The sequence below is a fragment of the Anoplophora glabripennis genome, unplaced genomic scaffold (assembly GCF_000390285.2).
Source record: "Anoplophora glabripennis isolate ALB-LARVAE unplaced genomic scaffold, Agla_2.0 scaffold170, whole genome shotgun sequence".
NCBI classification, from domain to species: Eukaryota; Metazoa; Arthropoda; class Insecta; order Coleoptera; family Cerambycidae; genus Anoplophora; species Anoplophora glabripennis.
The window spans coordinates 575,200-596,425 of NW_019416299.1; the positions used below are offsets into that span (position 1 = coordinate 575,200).

Consider the following 21,226-nt stretch of genomic DNA (forward strand, 5'->3'; position numbering starts at 1 on the left):
TTACAATTACGATCTTGTTGTTCTCGATCTCGTGTAACTTCTCCTCCACCTCGACTTTTCTCTGCAGCAAGACGTCTCGCAGTTCTTTCTCGTTCTTTAACAAAGCCTGCACTTTGTCTTCCAGGAGTTTCGCACGTCCCATCTCCAGACCTAACATATCCTTGGTGTATTTATAGCTCACCTCCATCTCACTTTGCGCCCGTTTCAAAGCGTTCAGTTCTTTCGACAAACCGTCATTCTCGTCTCGAACCGCGGTGAAGTCCTTTCTCAGCTGGTTCAATTCGATTGTTTCCTTGCTGGGAAGCGCCTTGTACTCCGTAGATTCCGTCTTAGAGGTAGAGCTCGCCGTTTTCTGTCTCGCCGCCTCCAGTTCCGTCTCCAGCTGTCTCTTTGCCTCTTTCTCCTCGGCCACCATTCTTTCCAGTACCTCCTCGTGGTCCAGAACCGTGTCCAATTGAATCCTCATCTGTTCTATCAGTTTCGCGTCTTCCGCTTGCGTCTGTCGTAAAAGCAAACGTTCACTCTCTAAGGAACTCTGTAATTTTTCATTCAACGACTGCAGGGCGGTACATTTTTCCTCCATATCCGTCACCTGCCTCTTCAGTCCGTCCTGGACCCGGAGAAGCTGCTTCCTGGTCGACTTTTCCTTGGCCAGGGCCTTCTTGAAGATTTCCGCCTCTTGGTTGTCGGAGATGGAGCTCAAGCTCTGGTCGCTGACGGCGCTGAGTATGTTCGAATCGATCTGGGCGGAATAGTCCAGTTCTCTTTTCACCTGGTCGGCGATCTCGTCCACGGAAGTCGTCATGGGGTTGTTCCTCTTGGTCGCCTCGTACTGCATGAGACGAGCCTTCAAGCCGTGGATTTCTTCCACCAACTCGGCCGTCCTCTTCTGTTCCTCTTTCAGCTTGTTGCCCAGGTCGATGATGTTGCCGGTCTCCTTCAATTTCGCCTGGATCGTCACCAGGTTGACGTGCAGCTTGTGGCTGTCCTCCGAGATCTGGTTGATGATCTTGTCCTTCTCGTTGAGCAGCTCCTGTAGGTGCGTCATTTCCTTGTTCAGTTCCTTGATTTTCGCGTCTTTTTCCTTGAGGTCCTCCTCGAGTCGGTCTATTAGTTTTTTATGTTCCCCCTTTTCGAGCTGCTCGATACGATCCTCGAGCGTGGCTATGTCGTTCTGGTACCGCTTGGCGTCTTCGTTGGCGATTTCGATCTCGCACTCCCTGTCGACTATAACGTCTCTTTGTTTCTTCACCTCATTCTCCAAGATTCCGATTGACCGTCTCTGGTCTTCTACGACGTCTTCCAACTCTTTCACCGTCCTCCTCTTCTTGCCGAGTTTCTCCTTCAGGTTGTTCATCTCCGCTATCAGAGTCTCTACTTGGATGGTGGCGTTCTGTTTCTCCTTGATAAGCTTGACGTTCTCTTCGTTGGTTTCCTTCATTTTCGCCTCCAATTCGTTGTTATTTTCCGACAGTTCTTTCACGTTATTAATCAAGGTATTCAACTCCTTCTGCAGAGATGTCAGTTCCATATTTTTACGTTGTAAATCCTCCCTCACGCCCACCATTTCCTCATTGAGACGTTCGGCGTTACGTAGAGACGAGTGTAATGTGTCAATTTCTTCGTTCTTCTCCTTAATCACGGTATCCAAGTTCTTCCAGCTCTCATGTTTAAATTTGCTCAACGCTTGCTCCAGATCCCGCTTCTGATCCGCCAGGTCCAAGCACATCTGATCCTTCCTGCGCGAATCCTGTTCCAACATCTCGATTTTCTTCTCCCTCTCGGATAAGTGAAGCTTCTTCTCCGCCAGCTCCACTCCTAGATTCTTTTCTCTTTCGTGCGAGTCGTGCTGTTCCCTTTCAAACGTTTCTGTTGCCGTCACCAGGGCCTTTTCCGTCTGTTCCAAAGAAGACTGCAGCTTCTCGATTTTTTCTTCCAGACTGTTCAGCAGCTTCAGACGTTCCTCGTACTCTTTGATGACTTTGTCTTTCGCTTCCAGTTCCTCGTTTAAAGCGGTAACGGCGTTGTTGAGTCGGGCGACGTCCGTGTCCTCGAAATGGACCCGTTTCTCTGCGGACTTGTAAATTTCTGTAGAATTGGTCTTTCCCGAAGCCGGTTGGAACAGGTGGGGCCCCACCTTTTCGATGGTGGATATCTCGGGCTCGGAAGCGCTACCTAGGAAAACGGTTTCGTTGACGTTTCTCTTGTACGGATAATTATGCGACAACTCCAACGGTTCGCTCTCGTCCCGGCTGGCTTTTCGGATGCGCTCCCTCTGACTGAGATCCAGGATGCCCAGCACCTCTTCCAGAGAAGTACCGTGGCTCTTAAGGTTGGATAACGACTGCAGCTCTCGCCTGTCCAAATTGAGGGAAGTGTAGGACTCTAGCAACCTCTCGGTCTCTTCCAGCTTCTCCCGTAACTTTTCTATGTCCACGTTCTTGTCGGAAATGATGTTCTCGACCAGATTCGGCACAATCTGCGCCTCGTTGCTCATCTTCAGCTTCATCTGAGCGTTCTGGACGCGTAGCGCTTCGAGTTCCTTCTGCATCGTCACTAGCAACTCGTCGTCTTCCTTGCCGTTGTTACTGATCTCTTCCTCGAGGCTCTTCAAGCGCTGCTGAGTCTCGCTCAGCAGGATCTGCTGGTGGGCGAAGGTCTTTTCTTTGATCTGGAACTTGTCTCGCAACGTGGCGATTTCATTTTGCAAATCGTAGATTTTCAGTTCCAATGACGTATTCGTCTGCTTCTCAATGTGGTCGGCGCGTAGTCTCTGCTCGTCTAACCTTATTTGGAAGTCGGATATCAGGACCAGTTGCTCCTGTATTTGTTTCTTCATGCAGTCTTTTTCTCCGTTCGACTCCTAAAAGAGTTGGGGTTAGGATTTTTGCGAGTGTAGTTATTCGAATATTTACCTCCAGCTCGTTTTTCAAGCTGAAAACATGCATTTCCAAGTCGCGAATTCTTTTTATGGCCGCCTCCTCCGCTCTGGAGTGGCGGAGGAGCTTTTCTTTCAGCCTGGCTAGTTGTTGGAGGGGCACTTCACATTCGTCCATGGTACCGGGGATGTTGGGTTGAACCTGAAACATTCGTTTTTCCTACTTGCACGCATATGACATGAAAAGAAACGCCTAAGCTGGAAACTGACAAATCGAGAAATGAAACTATGCGGCGCTGGTCGTCTCTCTTCTTGTACGCGATAAGCAAAGACAGAAACAGGTGCTCGTTACAACAGAACGTTCCTATTTTGACACTGGATACAGTTCATTTGGATCGGATGACATTTTAATGACTTACCAGGTCTCTCGCGGAGATGTCCTCAGAAGGAGAGCTACAATTCGTCTCGGTCGAATGCAAAGTCTCCAATTCCCTGGTTTTTTTATCCAAGGAAGCCTCCAAATCGCAGAGCTGTAAACGTTTTTTTTTTAAAACACGCCTCGTTTTCAAAAAAATATCTAACCTGCACGTGGATCTGCGCCAGGGCCCCCTCGCTGCCCGCCAGCTCCGAGTTCACCCTCGTCCGTTGCAGCTCGCTCTCCAACGACTCGATGTGCCTGCGCAGCTGGTGGATATCTGAAACGTCCCTGAGTGAATCTTTTTGCCCCAGCTCGTTAATGGACCTGTCTTGCTGCTCCACTATACATTCTAGCTTGTGGATGACCTCCAGGCAGTCCTCCACCTCCTTCGTCTTGGCCTCCGTCTGCAGTTCCAGCTCGCAGATGATGTCCCGCAGCTCCTTGATCTTGCTCACAGCCTCGTTACGTTCCGCCTCCAAGTCCTTGAACCGTCTCGACTCCTCGGCGAGGAGCTTGGTCATCTCCTGCAGCTGCTGCTCTAGCTGCTCGACCTGGCGAGACGTTAGTAATGATTGATTTCAAACAAAGTCATTTTCTTATGTTTTGAATTATTATAAGACGGAGATACAAAGTTTTCAATTGATTGTTGTCAAAATTTTGGGGCCACTTGTTGAAAACAAACGACAAACTCACATTTTTGTGACGCAAATAAACGTCTATTAAACCGCAAATAGAACTTCGTGAATGGAACAAACTACACTAAATGTTATCTCTGGTGCATCAGATTGAATTGTGGGCGCACAGAAATAACTCTGTGACAAAAATAAACATGCCTGAGTGTGTGTGTAGGATGGCCCAAGTCGTTAAAAAGTGCAAAGTAACAAACTTCCTGCATTCTAAAAATAAAACCCTTGGTTTACTACAGGTTACGGGCAGTCTGGCTGCCTAGACTTGATGTCTGGAGGGTTTTTGAACTGGTTGACAAGTTAGAAATGTTAATTAGCACTCAGTGGCTGTTTAGAACGTTAATAAATTATTTGTAGTTATTAAAACGGGAAAAAAATGATTGAAACTGCAATTAGAGGCAAGACTTTGGGCAGAATTGTTTTTTAGTGCACTAGTGTACGTTAAAAGGAAGTTTTTATAACGATTTTTAGAATAACGACAGTGTTTTGCGAATCGTAAGTCATTGTTATCTCGAAAGTAGTTATTAGCGCAAAATCAAAAGAAAAGTCGTATTAAAACATGAAAATCGAGAAAATTGTAAGTAAACACACGAAATTGAAGCAGAAAAGCAGAAGACGCTGAAACAACGAAATAAGTTACAAAATTTGGAAAATAACGTAGCGAATAACTTAACTAAGTCAATTTTTCATTTACCTGCATTTTTTTGCACCCGTTTTCCCAACAGCACACACCATTTACCTGTAATACACCCAAAACACATGCAAAATGAGTAACAACGGTTAGTGCGGTTTTTTAGTGAGACGAACATAAAAGAAATTCGGTCACATGTGAAAATCGATCAAGAAAAACAAAGTTTGGCAAACATTACACAAGAATTAGTGGTTAATACGGTTAATTATCCGGAAAAATTAAAATTAGTCTCATCCTCACAAAAAAAAACAAAGACCAAACTTCTTTTACGTCGAAGAACAAGCCAAAGCCGGTCACAAACGGAAAACGTGGAAGCGAGACAGACGGCACTCTAAGCGGGGGTACTCACCTCCGCATTGTACCTCTCGCAGCTCGCCTTGTCCCTTTCCCTGTCCTTGAGCTGTTCCCGCAGCCGATTGATGCTCTTTTGGGCCTCGTCGCGTTCCATTTCCCTCTCCGCCGCCTGCTCCTCCAGGAACTTCTGCGTGGTGCGGTATTTCTTGTCGGCGGCGTCGATCTGCGGAACGCAGCAGGTGGGTAGCGTAAATGATATGGCAAGCCCCGAGAAGGCGGTGGGGATGTGGGGGGATGCGGTACGGAGGGGTCGACATCGAAGCCGTGTCAAAATCAATGTTCGGAAAGGCGAGTTTTTTTTAATTAATACGAAATTTAAATTTGAATGACAAATTATTTTGACATTTGTTTTATGTTCTAGAATGAAAAAAAAATTGACATTCTAGAACATAAAAGGATTTCGCAGCAAAAAAGACTTGCTTCATCAACTGAAAATTTAACGAAAATGTCGACTTTTGATGAGTTTTCGAAAAATTTTTTATTGTATCGGTGCCCGTGCATTTTTTTTAGGTTTCAAAAAAAAAACAAGTGGGTGTTAAAATGAAAGGAAGAAAGCATGTAAAAAAGAAAACACCTACCATTGTCATCATAGACAAGCAGAAAATGAGCAAAAATAACAGCACGAAAATGTGTATATAAAGGCGTTGGCCGACGTTCACTAAAACATTTTCACTTAAGTTTAGAAACTCGACGATTTCTATCATAGTTCAATTTACATAATATACACGTGTTCTGTACATTTATACACAGATTACCTCTGCAGAAGATATATTTGGACTATTACCAAAAAAGAAACCCACTTCTTACTGTTAATATGAAAAAGATTAGAAACAGAAAAAATTTTAGTGAATTTCATTTTTATCCCAATTTTCTTGCTGTTCTATAATTAAAAAAAAAAAACTTCAAAAAAATTAATATAAGAAAGTTTAACTTTGATATATTTCTGATACACAAAATAAATCATTTGGAAAACTTATATACAGGGTGTTTTGGAAAAGGTGCCACAAATACAGAAACTGATAGAACATCAAAGAATAAGGTTGTTTTTCCTATAAACCACATTGTCTTTTCTTTTTGAAAGACAGAACATTTCTTAAAACAAAAATTTAACCCCTTCCTGTTCAAAAAAAAAGTATAATTCATTGAAATTTGATATAAGTTACAGTTTTAAGTGTGCTAAATCATTTAGTTTTGTAAATTTTTCACTTTTTTCGCTAGCTATGACATTTTACCTGCAAGTTTCAATGTATTACGTTGTTTTTTGGAAAATATATGGACAAAATTTCATTTCAAAAAATATTATTTGAATTAAGAAAGAATTGTCTTATTTTCCGATGTTCTAGCACCCTTCCCCAAAATTTACGGTATTTTTTCGAAAACACCCAGTATATTTTTTACTTTTAGTATGCCCTAGTAGTCGATCTCTGTTTATATAGAAAAAAATTGCAGTTTAAAATTGAAACGTTTCACAAATAGTTCTACAAATTTTTTCAAGTTGTGGCAAAAAACACATTCGGCAAACAAAAACAATAGATTTGTACCACATCACGACTAACAACATCCCCCACATGCACGAACGCATAATATACAACTCATTTGTACAAATGGAATTTGCGATGTCCGCCACGCTGAGCCGACCTGAACCCTATGGAGCGATTACCATGAAATAATGCTGAGCCACATTTACCCAAATGAAGCAAAAAGGGAGAAAGTTAAATGTTTCACGTCGTGTTAAATTGTGCGTATGTGCAACGTTACCCGAAACGGGACACAAGCAGTGATCTTTGTTAGTTTTATTAATGATGCTGACCTCCCCCATTTACGACAGCGATTTTTATTTACCTTTTCACCACAACTACTCGAAGGCATGTGCTCTTTTACCTACCAAAAAAAAACAAAAACCATGAAATACCACTCGCACAAATACATTTCTTGTATATTCTCTTAGTCCGCGTACAAATTCCAAGTTGTCAAGATCTAAACGGGGTACAGAATTTATTATACACAGTGGAACTTTAAGTGGAAGGGAGTAAAAGTAAGCGTTCACCAGGATACTTATCTGAAATTAATTTTTTCAAATAAATAGTCGGGTCATAATTTCTTGTTTCAAACTGCACTCTTGTCTACGCCGTTACTGGGCAAGACCCGACCTTGGTTGTATGTGCGCACTTATTAGTGTTATCTTTTTAAACCAAATAATTTTGTTAATACATTGCTTTTACACGATTTTGCGAAATGTTTAGTCATCATATTAACAAAAAGTTTTAAAAAAATTAAATAAAAAAATAATGTATTGTAAATTCAAAACAAAAGAATAAAATTTCACAAAACTGTCCAGCAATTGAACATTACTCAGAAATTTTTTTCAAGCACTGTGTTTAGTTCGTGAATCTTATACCAATCCGCCTGATGGGATACGACAACATGGTGCTACGCAAACAAAAGAACAACCAATTTTAGTTTTACAGTAAGCAGTATTTACCAAAGGTCTAATATAGTGTAATTGTTTAACATTTTGATTGTTTAGCGACGGTACGGTGTGTTTGTGTGCTGTCACTGTCAAATACGACCCCCATTCGAAGTTACACTCTGTATATCGCAGTTATTAAACACCGACTTAAAATAAATGATAGATGTAGTTTCGGCGACTAATATGCCGTAATAATGGTATTGCTTACCTGTAGCAACAGATCGAGTCGTTCCTTCTGCGACTCCTCCTTGATCCTCTCCCCGACCCTGCACAGCTCCTCGATGAGATGCAGCAGTGTCGGATCAGCGCTTGCACGCGACTGAGCCAGCATGTTCCTCGCTTTCTCTTGTAAGTCGGCCAGAATTGTCATAGCATCGCCTGAAAGGATGTTACTATTGAAGGCGTTCGAGATTGGCTTAGATCGATAATTTCTATTATTTTCCGCCGAATATTAAAAAATATTGAAAAAAAAAAACGTGGTTTATCGTAATTCTAATTTTATGAGAACAAAAAGAGCCTGACCATTTTCTGAGTGAAAATTTAGGCTCGCTGCTACTACGCCTACTTATATCTTTACCAAGAAACAAATTGTACCTACAACTTCCGTTATCAGTAAAGTAAATATAATTTGGGGCCCAAACAAATTAAGACCAATAATTGTGTAAATAAAATATGTAATTAAAGGAAGTGGTAATGACCGTATTAATAGAGACCAGGACATAAATAAACATCGTAAAATTTATTATTTTCTGTAAGACATTGATGTAAATTTTGAATACTCATCCATTAATTGATATTTACAGGTTTTGTGCCCACAGAAAAAATCACTTAATTTAATATAAATAAATTACTAAGTGAATTATAACAATGGCAAAGTGAAAATTTTTATCATTATTTATCATAAAAAAAATCAGAAGTGGGATTTTTTTCAATGGATTTAAAAAGAACACTAGAAGGGCTGTAGAATGCGTACCAACCCCTTTGGGGTAGCCCTTGGCGATAATAAATGAGAATACGGGGGTTGCAAAGAGCCCATTCATATTCCTTTCCATAATGGTACTGATATTCGTAACTTTACCCCTATTTACGGGATGTTTTTGGCTTTACACATAAATTTAAGGGGTTTATGAATTTTTTTGCCATCGGATTCGGATTCAGCGTCGAAAAATACATAGGAATACCATTGTCAGTTATCCAAATCACGACTTTCTTTTTTTTTGTGGTGCTGTGTTATTTGCCAAAAATCAGAAGTGGGATTTTCTTTTATGAATTCGAAGAATATTTACACAAATTATAAAATCAACCCTTGATGATTGGTTGTTTCAAGAACGTCTTTTTGTAAAATAAATTTTAGTTTCAACAAATTGAATTTAATTTGCAATAAATTGAATTTAATTCGTAAGAGTGAATTTGATTTACAAAAAGTGGAACTGTTAAATTTTTAAATTATTTACCAAAAAAATCAGGAGTGGGATTTTCTTTTACGAATTTGAAACACATTTAGGCAAATTGCAAAAATCTTTTGAAGACTGATTGTTTTAACTTTATATTTTTGTAAAACAAAGTACTGTTTTATCGTCGACTGGGTAAATTTGATTTACAAAAGGAATAATTTCATTTGCAAAAGAGCAAATTTGATTTACAAATAGTTCAAAGGTCGAATTTATAAATTATTTACCAAAAAATCAGAAGTGGGATTTTCCTCAACGAATTTAAAGAACATTTGGGTAAGTTAAGAATATCAACTTTTGCTAGGTGGTATATTGCATATTTTTGTAAAATAAACTATTGGAGGATGAATTTAATTTGTAAAAGGTCGAATTTACTAAAAAATCAGGAGGGGCAAATTGCAAAAATAACCTTTTTATAACTGTTTTAACTTTATATTTTTGTAAAACAAAGTATTATTTTATCTTCAACTGGGTAAATTTGATTTAGAAAAATAGAATTTGATTTGCAAAAGGTCAAATTTGTAAATTATTTACCAAAAAATCAGAAGTGGGATTTTTCTCAACGAATTTAAAGAACATTTGGGTAAGTTAAGAATATCAACTTTTGCTAGTTGGTATATTGCATATTTTTGTAAAATAAACTATTGTTTTATTTACAAAAAGATGAATTTGACTTACAAACGGATGAATTTAATTTGTAAAAGGTCGAAGTTACTAAAAAATCAGAATGGGGATTTTCTTTTATGAATTTGAAACACATTTAGGCAAATTGCAAAAATAATCTTTTGATAACTGTTTTAACTTTATATTTTTGTAAAACAAAGTATTGTTTTATCTTCAACTGAGTAAATTTGATTTAGAAAAATAGAATTTGATTTGCAAAAGGGCGAACTTTATTTACAAACCGCAGACTTTTGTTTGTAAAAGTGAATTTGATTTGCAAAAGATCAGATTTGTAAATTATTTACCAAAAAATCAGAAGTGGGATTTTCCTCAATGAATTTAAAGAACATTTAGGCAAGTAACGAATATCAACTTCTGTTGGTTGGTCATTCAAAAGTATATTTTTGTAAAATAATCCATTGTTTTATTTACAAAAGGCTGAATTTAATTTGTAAAAGGTCGAATTTACCAAAAAATCAGAAGTGGGATTTTCTTTAATGAACTTAAGAAACTTCTAGCCAAATTACAAACTCCCAACTTACCCCTTTCCTGCATCTCCATACTCCCCTCTTCACCGTACCCTTCAGAAACAATCTCCTTATGCCCGTTCTCTATCAATTCCGCTATCTTACTCCTCGCCCTCGCCAACTCCTCCTCCAACACGTTATCCTTAGCGATCACCCCATCCAACTGCCCCTCCAACTCCTCCCGTTGCTTCTCCAAAGTCTCGATGATGCTCGAAGCCTCCCTCAGCTCCTCCCTGAGTCTCTCCTTGACCTGCGCCTCGCTGATCAGCTGCCTGGTCATAGACGACAGTTTCTCCTCGAGAGAGTTACCTTTCGGAGACACGTTCACGTTAACGCTCGAGCCTTGCTTGGCGATGTTACTCGTGAGCGCTAAGATAGCGTTCGCTTCCTGTTTGAGCTTGTCGAGGCAAATGCCGAGCTCGTTCTTGAGGTCCAGCGATATGTCCCTCGAGTCGCCCTCTTCCCGGGAGCCGGATTCGACGAGGTTGATCAGATCGGAGAAATTCGGGGCGAGGTGCACCCGGGTCACGTTGGCGAGACTGTCGCCGGTCTTGCTGGAGTTGGTGGCGCTGGAGTCGTTCAGGTTGAGCTCGTCCTCCAGTTGGGACAGGTTCTTGTCGAAGCTTTGCCGCAGTAGTTCGTCGACGAGCGTGTTGTTCAGCTCGTCCTCGCACTGGGTGAAGTACTTGAGGAGCTCGCCGAGCAAGTTCCGCAACGAGGAAACTTGTTTTTTCAAGTTGTCTCTGCAAGTAGATTTCATTGGAATGATTTAAAAAGTGGCGGAGTTGTCTTGAAAAACTTTAATTCAGGCGCCACCGCTTGGTGACCTTGGATTTGACCTTGAGTCATTTTCAAGGTCATATGAAGGTTAAAAACTGTTTTACAAATGGAAATCCCCATTTTTACTCTGGATTCAGAAAAAGCGGAGAATTTGACGTCCGTATATGATTTCTAATTTGAGTTTCTTAGATTTTTCAAGTAATTACGACCTCTGAAAAGTCTCCTGAATAAAATTCCCTGAACTCAAATTAGAAATCATATCCAGACATAAAATTCTAAAACCTTTTGAATATGGAGGCAAAAATTGAGGTTTCCAATTGAAAAACCAAAATTGACATCCAAATGACCTTGAAAATGCTCCGATGACCTTGATAACTTTTATAGAGGTCATTTTCTTGATATCATGCTATCTTGACATGGCAAATGAAAACAACTGATATAAAAAGGTAAAGAGGAAAGGTAATATTCTCTTATACATTGTATTCCAAAAGTACGGACACGAGCGAGATATTAGAGAAATAAATGACAGTACTCTAAAATCGGGGACCTAAAAACAGTCAAACATCACTGACCTCTCCTTGAGAATTTCCAAATCTCCCTTGCTCAAACTGTCGTTGTCCCTCAAACTCCGCCTCCTGGCCCTTTCCAGCGCACCGTTCAACACTCTCAGGTGCTCGTCTTTCAGTTTCTCTACTTCCGAGCGATGCTCCTCCTTCAGCTGCCTTATCTCGTTCTCGTACTTGTCGGTGAACCTGCCCCTCAGCTGGAGCAGTTCCGACGGCCATTCTTCGTCGTCCGCCTCGTTGGACGCCAGACGCTAAAATATTCGAAATGCTACTTAGAGGGGAGGTATTTCAAGACAAATTTAAACTGCTTTTTGGCCGTCGACCGCGGAAAGGGGCGTAAGCACCAAAAGCGCTGTTTAAGTAAATTTTCCAGGTAAGCAATGCAAAAAGTCATGACAAACGATGAGAGACTGGTCGTTGAGCAACAATATAATTTCGATTAAAGAATATTTAAGATAAGTTAAATATTAATAAAACCTGGGCAAAGTTATGGAACATTTTGAACCAATTGTCTGAAACTGGAAGAGTGGCAGGAAGCAAAACTTCAATGGAAAATAATTACGTAACAATATATTGCTTATGTAGTTTTGTGACATAAAAATTATTTGCTATTTTTTTAAAGCACTGTGTTTAGTTTATGAATTTCAGTGTTAACAATCTCCGACTTTGAGCTGATTTACGCGATGTACACAACATCAATCCACCTGATGTGATATGACAACCAAGTGGTAGACATCCAAAAAACAAACGGTAAACTTTAATTCGGCAAAATAAAAATGGCCGAATATATCACGGCTTCATTTTATTACATTATACTTGATATTATGAATATCAAGTTAAAAAAATTCAGTTATGACAAAATTCGAGAAAACAAATTTATCGACATGCACGATACTAAAGGCCAAAGCTAGCTTCGGTATAAACATGACCTCATTCATGGATATGGATATGGGAAAAGCGCTACAAGAAGCGGTGTCAAATTTAAGCGACGGGAAAGAAACCGTACCTGTATCTGGCTCTCTAGGGCCGAGATAATGTCGATCTTAGCAAGAGTGACCTGCTGCTGCAGCCTCCGCTCGTAGCTCTGAATCACCTCGGTGATTTCAAACTCCCCAGAACTCGTCTAGACACATGCGGTTAGCGGAAAACAAAAGACAGAACGAATTAGCACACTGAGATCGACGAGTGGTTCTTAACCCGTTAACATCGTTAAAATTAAAAAAATATACTTTGTTGTCTTTCTATTCCTTATAATCTTCTTTTGTTTTGATACCACCTAGAATATAAAGCCTCACGTCTCATATCCTCTAGCATACCGACGTTACCGTCAGCAGTTTAGTCAGTATTTCATCGTAAATGACGGAAATCAGCAGACGCACTGTTATTAGCTTAATTTACTAATTTCGGCAATTATTACGTGATTGATTATATTACGAAGCCCAACATTAAATAATTTTATATACAGGGTGTCCCAAAAAGACCCGAACCGCCCGATAACTTTTCACAATTGGTCCTATCAAAAAAAAAATTTCGGATGTTACTATGATATCTTTTCGAATACTCAATATTAACGGAATTACGTAACCTCAAAGTTATCTGTTGGAATTAATATTTTAACTGACCGTTAACAAACTGCGCTTGCAAAAAATATTAACCAAATTAATCGTGAAGACTTGAATGATTCAATAAATTTCTAAATAAAATTTAACATAAACATTCAAGAAAATCTTTCAGAATGGCCTTCTTGTTCTTGGTTGAGAACATCAACTGTTAGCGAAAAAGGACTAATTTAATGTTTTGGAGCACTCAAAACGGGTCAATTTATTATTTATTTGCGGAATTTTTCATTTAATTGGAAATTACCGCCGAGTAAAATATACAGTATGTCCGCGGATTGAGTTTACAATAGGACAATTGGACCAAAACGTGAAAGATATGAAAAAAAGGCATTCTTGATAAAAGTTTTTGCTTGTTTAGAAAATACAATTCGCCATGACCAACATCAATTTTGTTATGCAGGATAAATCAAAAACACAAAAATGTTATTTTGCATGAGATTAAACAACTTATTTTGCAAAATACAAAATATGGCATGCTTAATAAAAGTTTTTTTCGTATCTTGTAAAATAACGTGAGTTTACTCTTACGCAAAATAACATTTTTCTGTTTTCGACTCACCCTGTACAACAAAATCGAAGTTCGTCATGGTGATTCGTATTTTCTAAACAAGCAAAAACTTTTATCAAGAATGCCTTTTTTTCATATCTTGCAAAATAAGATGCGTTTACTCGTACGCACAATAACATTTTTGTTTTTGAACCACCCTGTACAACAAAATCGAAGTTCGTCATGGTGATTCGTATTTTCTAAACAAGCGAAAACTTTTATCAAGAATGCCTTTTTTCGTATCTTGCAAAATAAGATGAGTTTACTCGCATGCACAATAACATTTTTGTGTTTTTGAACCACCCTGAACAACAAAACTGAAGTTCGTTAGGGTGATTCGTATTTTCTAAACAAGCAAAAACTTTTATCAAGAATGCCTTTTTCTCATATCTTGCAAAATAAAGTGAGTTTACTCTTTCACACAATAACATTTTTTTTGTTTTTGACCCACCCTATACAACAAAATCCAAGTTCGTCACCGTGATTTGTATTTTCTAAACAAGCAAAACCTTTTATCGAGAATGCCTTTTTTTCGTATCTTGCAAATAAGATGAGTTTACTCGTACGCACAATAACATTTTTGTGTTTTTGAACCACCCTGTACAACAAAACTGAAGTTCGTCAGGGTGATTCGTATTTTCTAAACAAGCAAAAACTTTTATCAATAATGCCTTCTCGTATTTTGCAAAATAAGGCGAGTTTACTCCTACGCAAAATAACATTTTTGTATTTTTGACCCACCCTATACAACAAAATCGAAGTTCGTCACCGTGATTCGTATTTTCTAAACAAGCAAAACGTTTTATCGAGAATGCCTTTTTTCGTATCTTGCAAAATAAGATGAGTTTACTCGCACGCACAATAACATTTTTGTGTTTTTGAACCACCCTGTACAACAAAACTGAAGTTCGTCAGGGTGATTCGTATTTTCTAAACAAGCAAAAACTTTTATCAATAATGCCTTCTCGTATTTTGCAAAATAAGGCGAGTTTACTCCTACGCAAAATAACATTTTTGTATTTTTGACCCACCCTATACAACAAAATCGAAGTTCGTCACCGTGATTCGTATTTTCTAAACAAGCAAAACGTTTTATCGAGAATGCCTTTTTTCGTATCTTGCAAAATAAGATGAGTTTACTCGCACGCACAATAACATTTTTGTGTTTTTGAACCACCCTGTACAACAAAACTGAAGTTCGTCAGGGTGATTCGTATTTTCTAAACAAGCAAAAACTTTTATCAAGAATGCCTTCTTCTCGTATTTTGCAAAATAAGGCGAAATTACTCCTACGCAAAATAACATTTTTGTGTTTTTGACCCACCCTATACAACAAAATCGAAGTTCGTCACTGTGATTCGTATTTTCTAAACAAGCAAAACCTTTTATCAAGAATGCCTTTTTTTCGTATCTTGCAAAATAAGATGAGTTTACACGTACGCACAATAACATTTTTGTGTTTTTAAACCACCCTGTACAACAAAACTGAAGTTCGTCAGGGTGAGTTGTATTTTCTAAACAAGCAAAAACTTTTTATCAAGAATGCCTTTTTTCATATCTTGCAAAATAAGGTGTTTACTCTTATGCAAAATAACATTTTGGTGTTTTTGACCTACCCTGTACAATAAAATCGAAGTTCGTAATTTAATTCAATTCTAAGCATTAAAATCTGCCTAATCTTCAATTTTCATTAATAAAATTTGTTAATTTGTAAAAATACTAGCTATAATTAATCATTAAGCTTGTCATTGGGAGAGGGGGCGGCATATTATTACTCGGTAGGCGCACATAAATATGTATCGATTCATTTTGCATCACAAAGTGCTGTGCACCACTGACATCACGCAAGACGCATTGAGACTCCATAATCTGGGTAATAATGATCTTTCTCTACTCTTTTACTGTTACCTGATCAAAAATTTTGAAAAAAGACCTAATATTTCCCTTTTCATACAAAAAACATTCTAAAAGTTGTAACGGTTAAGAACCACACCATTAAATTAGTTCATTAAAAAAATTATACCACAAATTAAAAAAAAACAACAATAACCCGGACATCTCCCCAAACTTTCTCAAACACTCACCACCTCCTGCACGGCCGAGCTGATGCAAAGATTCTGCCTCCCCAACTCGTCGATCTGACCCCTCAAGTTCTCCACCTCCTCCAGATACTTCTCCTCCAGACCCCTCAGCTTCTTCTCGTGCTCCACGTTCAACAAATCCACCCTGTTCTCGTTGTCCTCCCTCAGTACTTCCAGTTCGGCGTGATACTTATTCTGCAGGTCGTTCCTGATGACCGCCAGGTCGTACTTGAGCAGGTTGTTCAGGTTGCACTTGCCCATTTCGGATTTCAGGGCGTTGAAGTCCTCCTCGGAGATACTATCGAGGTTGTAGTTGTTGATCTTATCCAGGACGCTGTTCAGCTCGTTCTTCAGGTTGGTCAGGTCCTTTTTGGTGATGTTTGGCTGCAGGTCGTAGCTTATGTCGCCGTGGGGGCCCGGTGGGTGCGAGAAGAGAAGGTCGGAGTTCAGTTCGGCCTCCGAGCAGGTAGAGCCTGACATTTTCCTGCTTTGCTGGCTGAAAACCTCCTCTGAATAACTGGAATGGGAAAATTATGAAATAATGGGTTATTTCTCATATGTACTTGCTAGAAAGTGAAGTTGCTTAAATTTCACGTTACAAAGAACAGAAAATATATAATTTTTATTCCAACACATCTTAAAATGGAAAGAAATTGTAAAGTTTTACACAAAGGCAACATAGGAAAAGTACTTGTTTTTGCATTTTTCAAAATAAATATTTATTTCTTTGTTGTCTTCCAATAAATATACTAATCGACCGCCCAGCCGGATGTCTTGGTGGGCGGACTTCCATCTGCCGAGGCAAGTATCACGGACGCAGACTGGAATTTGGATGGGTGACCTAAGGCAGGCTCGAGGTTGTGGCTGTGGCAGCCTACCAGAGACCTGGGTCGCCCGCCACATGCGTGTGGTCCCCGATAAATGGTAATGAGAACAGAGCAAAGAAAATCTTTGTAACTCAGGACCATGCTATCATACATAAACTGTACGAGACTTTGCCACCAAGCCACCCGTGTAGTAAATAGGATGGTTTGAAGAAAAGTACTCGAGTAATGAAGGAGGGTGTACAAGGGGCCTAATAAGGCCTAAGTGCCGCGGTGGAAAAACAATTCCACCACCCTCCAACATACATACATACTAATCAAGATATCTTTAATGTTTCATTCAACTTTCTTATTTAATAAGTTATTAACTAATGACATTGGGGGAAACATCTACCCCATGGGATATAACTGAGTCATATTCATTCAATAGTATCAATTTTCATTACTATTCAATGCCAAAAATATTAGTCAAAGGCGTTAGCCCACGGCTCAAAGGCCAGTCAAATTGTCGAAAATACCTCGTTTTTTGCCAAAATTTAGTTCAGTAAACACAGACACGTAAAAATTAGGGAAAATTTCTTAGAACTGAATGAACTACTTTATCCCAGCTAAATGTTAGGGCTTCATTTTCAAAATGGCGTCCAAAGCTCGCAAAAAAACAATTTTTTTTTAATTAAGAAAAAACTAAAAACATTTAAAAAAAATTGTTTTAGACAAAAGTTGGGCCCAATCCGTCGTCAATTTATAAACAAATGTATTAGTTATTGCTAAAAAACGACTAAAAATCACATTTTTTAAAAACTTTTATCTTTAAAATGAAAAAAAAAAACATTTTAAGAAACTTTCGGAATCTCTCGGAATATATAGTACTTGCCAAGTAGAAAAAATGCATTTTGGTAAAATTGCAAAATATTTGAGTTTTTGCAAAAATTCAGTTTTTCAAAAAAAATTTTATCATGCTTCAATCTTGGACTTGAATTTTTTCGAAGAATTGTACTTTCCTGTGCAAATTGTGCGCGTATTTGAAAATAATTGGAAATATGTGAAAAATCTACTGAAACTTTGACTTCTTTTTTTGGGTCGAAAAATGTAGATCTTTTTCTTATTGTTGAAATTTTATCGGTATGGCACTGTTCCTATTTGAAAGTTGACATTTTTTCACTAATTTAAAAAAAAGAGTTCCACGACCAAAAGGAGCCTAGAAAAAAAATTTTTTTTCAAAAAATTACTACGACCCCATTTATTAATAAATATTAAGGTCTGAAATTTACAACATGTTGTAGTTGAATATTTTTATTTCAATATGAAAAATAGTTCGCAAAAATTTTACAGTAAACTTAATTTTATTGGGTCTCGTAATATGCTTGTTTTGCTCGACACGTTGATATACGTGGTGGGGAGAGGAATACTGTGACTCAGCTGAGTTCAATACATAGGATTGACAAATACAACATTCACGTCACAGTCTTTCTCCCCCCCCCCCAACAAAAGTCAACATGTCGAACGGAGCAAGCATTTTACGGGGCCTAAGGTAAAAGTATTCAACTACAACATGTGTAATTTTCAAACTTTAATATTAAAAAATAAGGTTGTAGCAATTTTTTGAAAAAAAATAAAAATTTCTCGCCTCCTGTTGATCGTAGACATTTTTTTTTTATCTATGGAAAAATGTCGGCCTTCAAATGGCAATAATTCCATTCCGATTAAATTTCAACGATACGAAAAAGATCTACATTTTTTGAGCCGAAAAAGAAGTCAGTTTCGGTAGATTTTTCGCATGTTTCCAATTATGTTGCACTACGCACAGGAAAGTACAACTCTTAGAAAAAATTTTAAGCCCAAGATGGGTCACATAAGTGTATTACTGTATGATTTACTGAAGTGGAAAAAAAAAAAGATTTTCGAAAAACAAATATTTTGCAATATTCCACTTGCCAAAGACTGCATATTTTGAAAGTTTCGTAAAAAAAATCTTTTTTCGATTTAAAGATACAGAACTTTTAAAAAAATGCGATTTTCATTCGTTTTTTTGCAATAACTAATACAGTTGTTTTCAATTGACATCGAGCTAGGCTGAAAATTTTAGTTATAAAAAGTTCTACAACTTTTGTCTAAAACATTTCTTCTAAAATGTTTAGTTTCTTTTTTTAAATGAAAAAAAAAACTGTTTTTTTTGCGAACTTTGGACACCATTTTGACAATCAAGCCCTAACATTCAGCTGGGGTAGAGTAGCTCATTCGATTCTACAGAATTTTTTCTAATATTTACGTATCTTTGATTAACTGAACTAAATTTTGGAACATAAAAATCTATTTTGATTGGACTATACTTTGTACCTAATGGAGTAGGTAGACATAACCTACAAAATATATGTCATATTTTAAATGTCATTGGTACTTAACGCCTACTGACACAAAGCATTACTTTGTACCTACTGAGAGTAGGTTACTCTGTGATATATAACCTACAAAGTATATTTCAATATCCTAAATGTCAGTAGGTCTACATACATTATATCGCATTCCCAAAGTTATGTATGTAGAGCAGCCATATGTGCTCACACGGGATTAATTCTTCCTGAATATTACGAACAAAATAGTATACAATTTTTTTGTAACAATATATTTTCTGTAGAGACATCTACAGCGGCACTTTTGAGGAATTTCGATTTCTATCGTTAAAATACAAAAGTTCACTTACTTTTTCTCCAAGTCGGCACATTTTTTCTCAAAATAAGTCCTCAGTTCTTCCACTTCCCTCGAATGTCTCGCCTCCAATTCTTGCCTTAGTTCCATAATTTCAGTCGAACCACACTTTATGTTTGCCAGCAAGTCCCTCAGTTTGTTAATTTCCATTTCGTAATCTTCTTTTTCAAGGACTATATTTTCCTAGAAACAAACGTTAGTAAGAAATTGCGTTATAATTATTTTTTTCACAAAACTAACCTTCAGTTTACTTATTTCCTCTTCATAAAGGTTCCTATTCTTCATCACGCTCTGTCTGACGAACTCGTTGACCTTAATCTTTAAATCGTTGAGCAAGTTACTTTGAGCGGGGTTCAAGTTCGATTCCAACGTCGAAAACTCCAAGTCCAAGTCCAAAACGGGCTCCGACGTTTCCGTTTTCTCATCGTCATCTTCCTAAACCATAAAAAGGATCATAATAGAAATTTGCTACGGTTTTAAACACTGACCTTTATTACTTGTACTGCCGAGGTATAATCGGTTTCTTCTTTGGTTTCTTTAACACACTTGTGATCGTTTACCATCCTCGTTGTGTCTTGAAGTTGTTTCTGCAACTGCGAAATTTCCTCCTTGAAGATATCGACTTGTTTTAAAAGTTCCTTTCTCTCATTAACCGACTGGTCTAACGATTCGCTCAGTTGTTGAATCAGATCGTTTTTATAGATTATGGCACTGTTGTATTCCATCAACTACGAATATAAAAACGTTTGTCTACTTTAGGAAAAAACTATATCAAACTTACTTTGCTATGGCACTCTTCTTGGAGCTGCTTGTACTCCGTTGTCGACACCATACTTCCCGAATTTGTGTTGCTCAGTTCTCGAAACGAATCAAGTTCGGAAGTGAGAGCAGCGATCGTACTGTCTTTAACCGCTATCAGCTCCTCAAAATCCTTAACTCGTTTGTCGATATCAATCGCGTCTCTCGCTAAAGGTACTGCAAAATTACCACTAAAAAAATCTTTTTCCATTAGATCGTTCTGACTGTTCCTAAAATTAGTCAAACTCTTATCATCTAGATCGATGTTGGCGAAGATATTCAAACTTTCCTCCCTGGACTTAGTGAAAGATCCCGAGTCCTCGTTCCCCGAAACAAACTGGTCGTCGTTTAAGATCTCATCCAAGATGCTACGCACATTATCACTCATTTCCATGTTTCTGAAACTAATTCTATCCAGGTAATTCAAACTTATAACACTAGTATCACTACAGAAACTGGTCTCCAGAGACCGAGGCCGCTGTTCTTGAGAAATGTGCTGCCTCTCTTCGTCGGATGATGGCAAGTTAAAAAATACGGTTGAAGGCCTGTTAGAGATTTCGATCTCTTGGTAGGATCGGTCGTTCTCTACACTGGTACTGTTAGAAGTTAGGTGCTCCGAAATGCTCTCATCGGAGTGTTCGTTGTCTTTTTTGTTGTCATCGGGGATTGGTGGAGTTATGGACAGCGATAGAGAAGCCTCGGTATCATTTAGGTCTTTTTTGGGGTTCTACAATACATTTATATTTAGGCAAACATAAATATCTTTAGTATATTAAAAGATATTATACGAAAAGTAAAGATGAATTATGATCTTTATTTAAACATAATTCACAACGTACGCATTTAGATACTAATTACACTGAGGATCTAAAAATATAAACTTACGGAATCGTCTTCTGCTTTTCCATTACTTGTCTCCATTTTTCCTATTTCCTGAATTTGATTTATCTGCTCAATAAGGACTCATTCTACTTAACGAAAAATAATGTATTTTCTTCCATAATCCTGAATCCTGAAATACTCATCAGTTATTTAATCCCGTTTGAACAATTTCAGTTATTAAAACATCAATGAGTAAAAATGATAAAAAACACTGGGAATAGGCATGCGCGTAGCTAAAAATTGCTATTTTAGCATTTTAATCTTAAGGTGGGTTGCCAACAAAGC

General features: G+C 38.0%; 1 protein-coding gene across 7 annotated transcripts in view; it reads right to left on the bottom strand.

Annotated features, from left to right (window-relative positions):
- LOC108903970 (interaptin) overlaps positions 1-21,055 on the bottom strand; it is a 28,704-nt gene extending 7,649 nt beyond the window's left edge. Inside the window, exons 1-17 of one of the 7 annotated variants that reach the window (XM_018706323.1) lie at positions 20,945-21,055; positions 20,043-20,786; positions 19,759-19,989; positions 19,502-19,696; positions 19,257-19,444; positions 15,735-16,248; positions 12,491-12,607; positions 11,491-11,735; positions 10,154-10,881; positions 7,706-7,875; positions 6,870-6,908; positions 5,023-5,190; positions 4,677-4,721; positions 3,461-3,847; positions 3,298-3,408; positions 2,916-3,080; positions 5-2,863 (exon numbers count right to left, since the gene is read on the bottom strand). In XM_018706323.1, the coding sequence (XP_018561839.1) occupies positions 5-2,863; positions 2,916-3,080; positions 3,298-3,408; positions 3,461-3,847; positions 4,677-4,721; positions 5,023-5,190; positions 6,870-6,908; positions 7,706-7,875; positions 10,154-10,881; positions 11,491-11,735; positions 12,491-12,607; positions 15,735-16,248; positions 19,257-19,444; positions 19,502-19,696; positions 19,759-19,989; positions 20,043-20,786; positions 20,945-20,980 (6,942 nt within the window). In that variant the 5' untranslated portion in view covers positions 20,981-21,055. Of the gene's footprint in view, positions 1-4; positions 2,864-2,915; positions 3,081-3,297; positions 3,409-3,460; positions 3,848-4,676; positions 4,722-5,022; positions 5,191-6,869; positions 6,909-7,705; positions 7,876-10,153; positions 10,882-11,490; positions 11,736-12,490; positions 12,608-15,734; positions 16,249-19,256; positions 19,445-19,501; positions 19,697-19,749; positions 19,990-20,042; positions 20,787-20,944 lie in introns of all 7 variants that reach the window. The other 6 variants (XM_018706322.1, XM_018706327.1, XM_018706324.1 and 3 more) reach the window with 6 other exon arrangements.
- Positions 21,056-21,226: the final 171 nt, after the last annotated feature.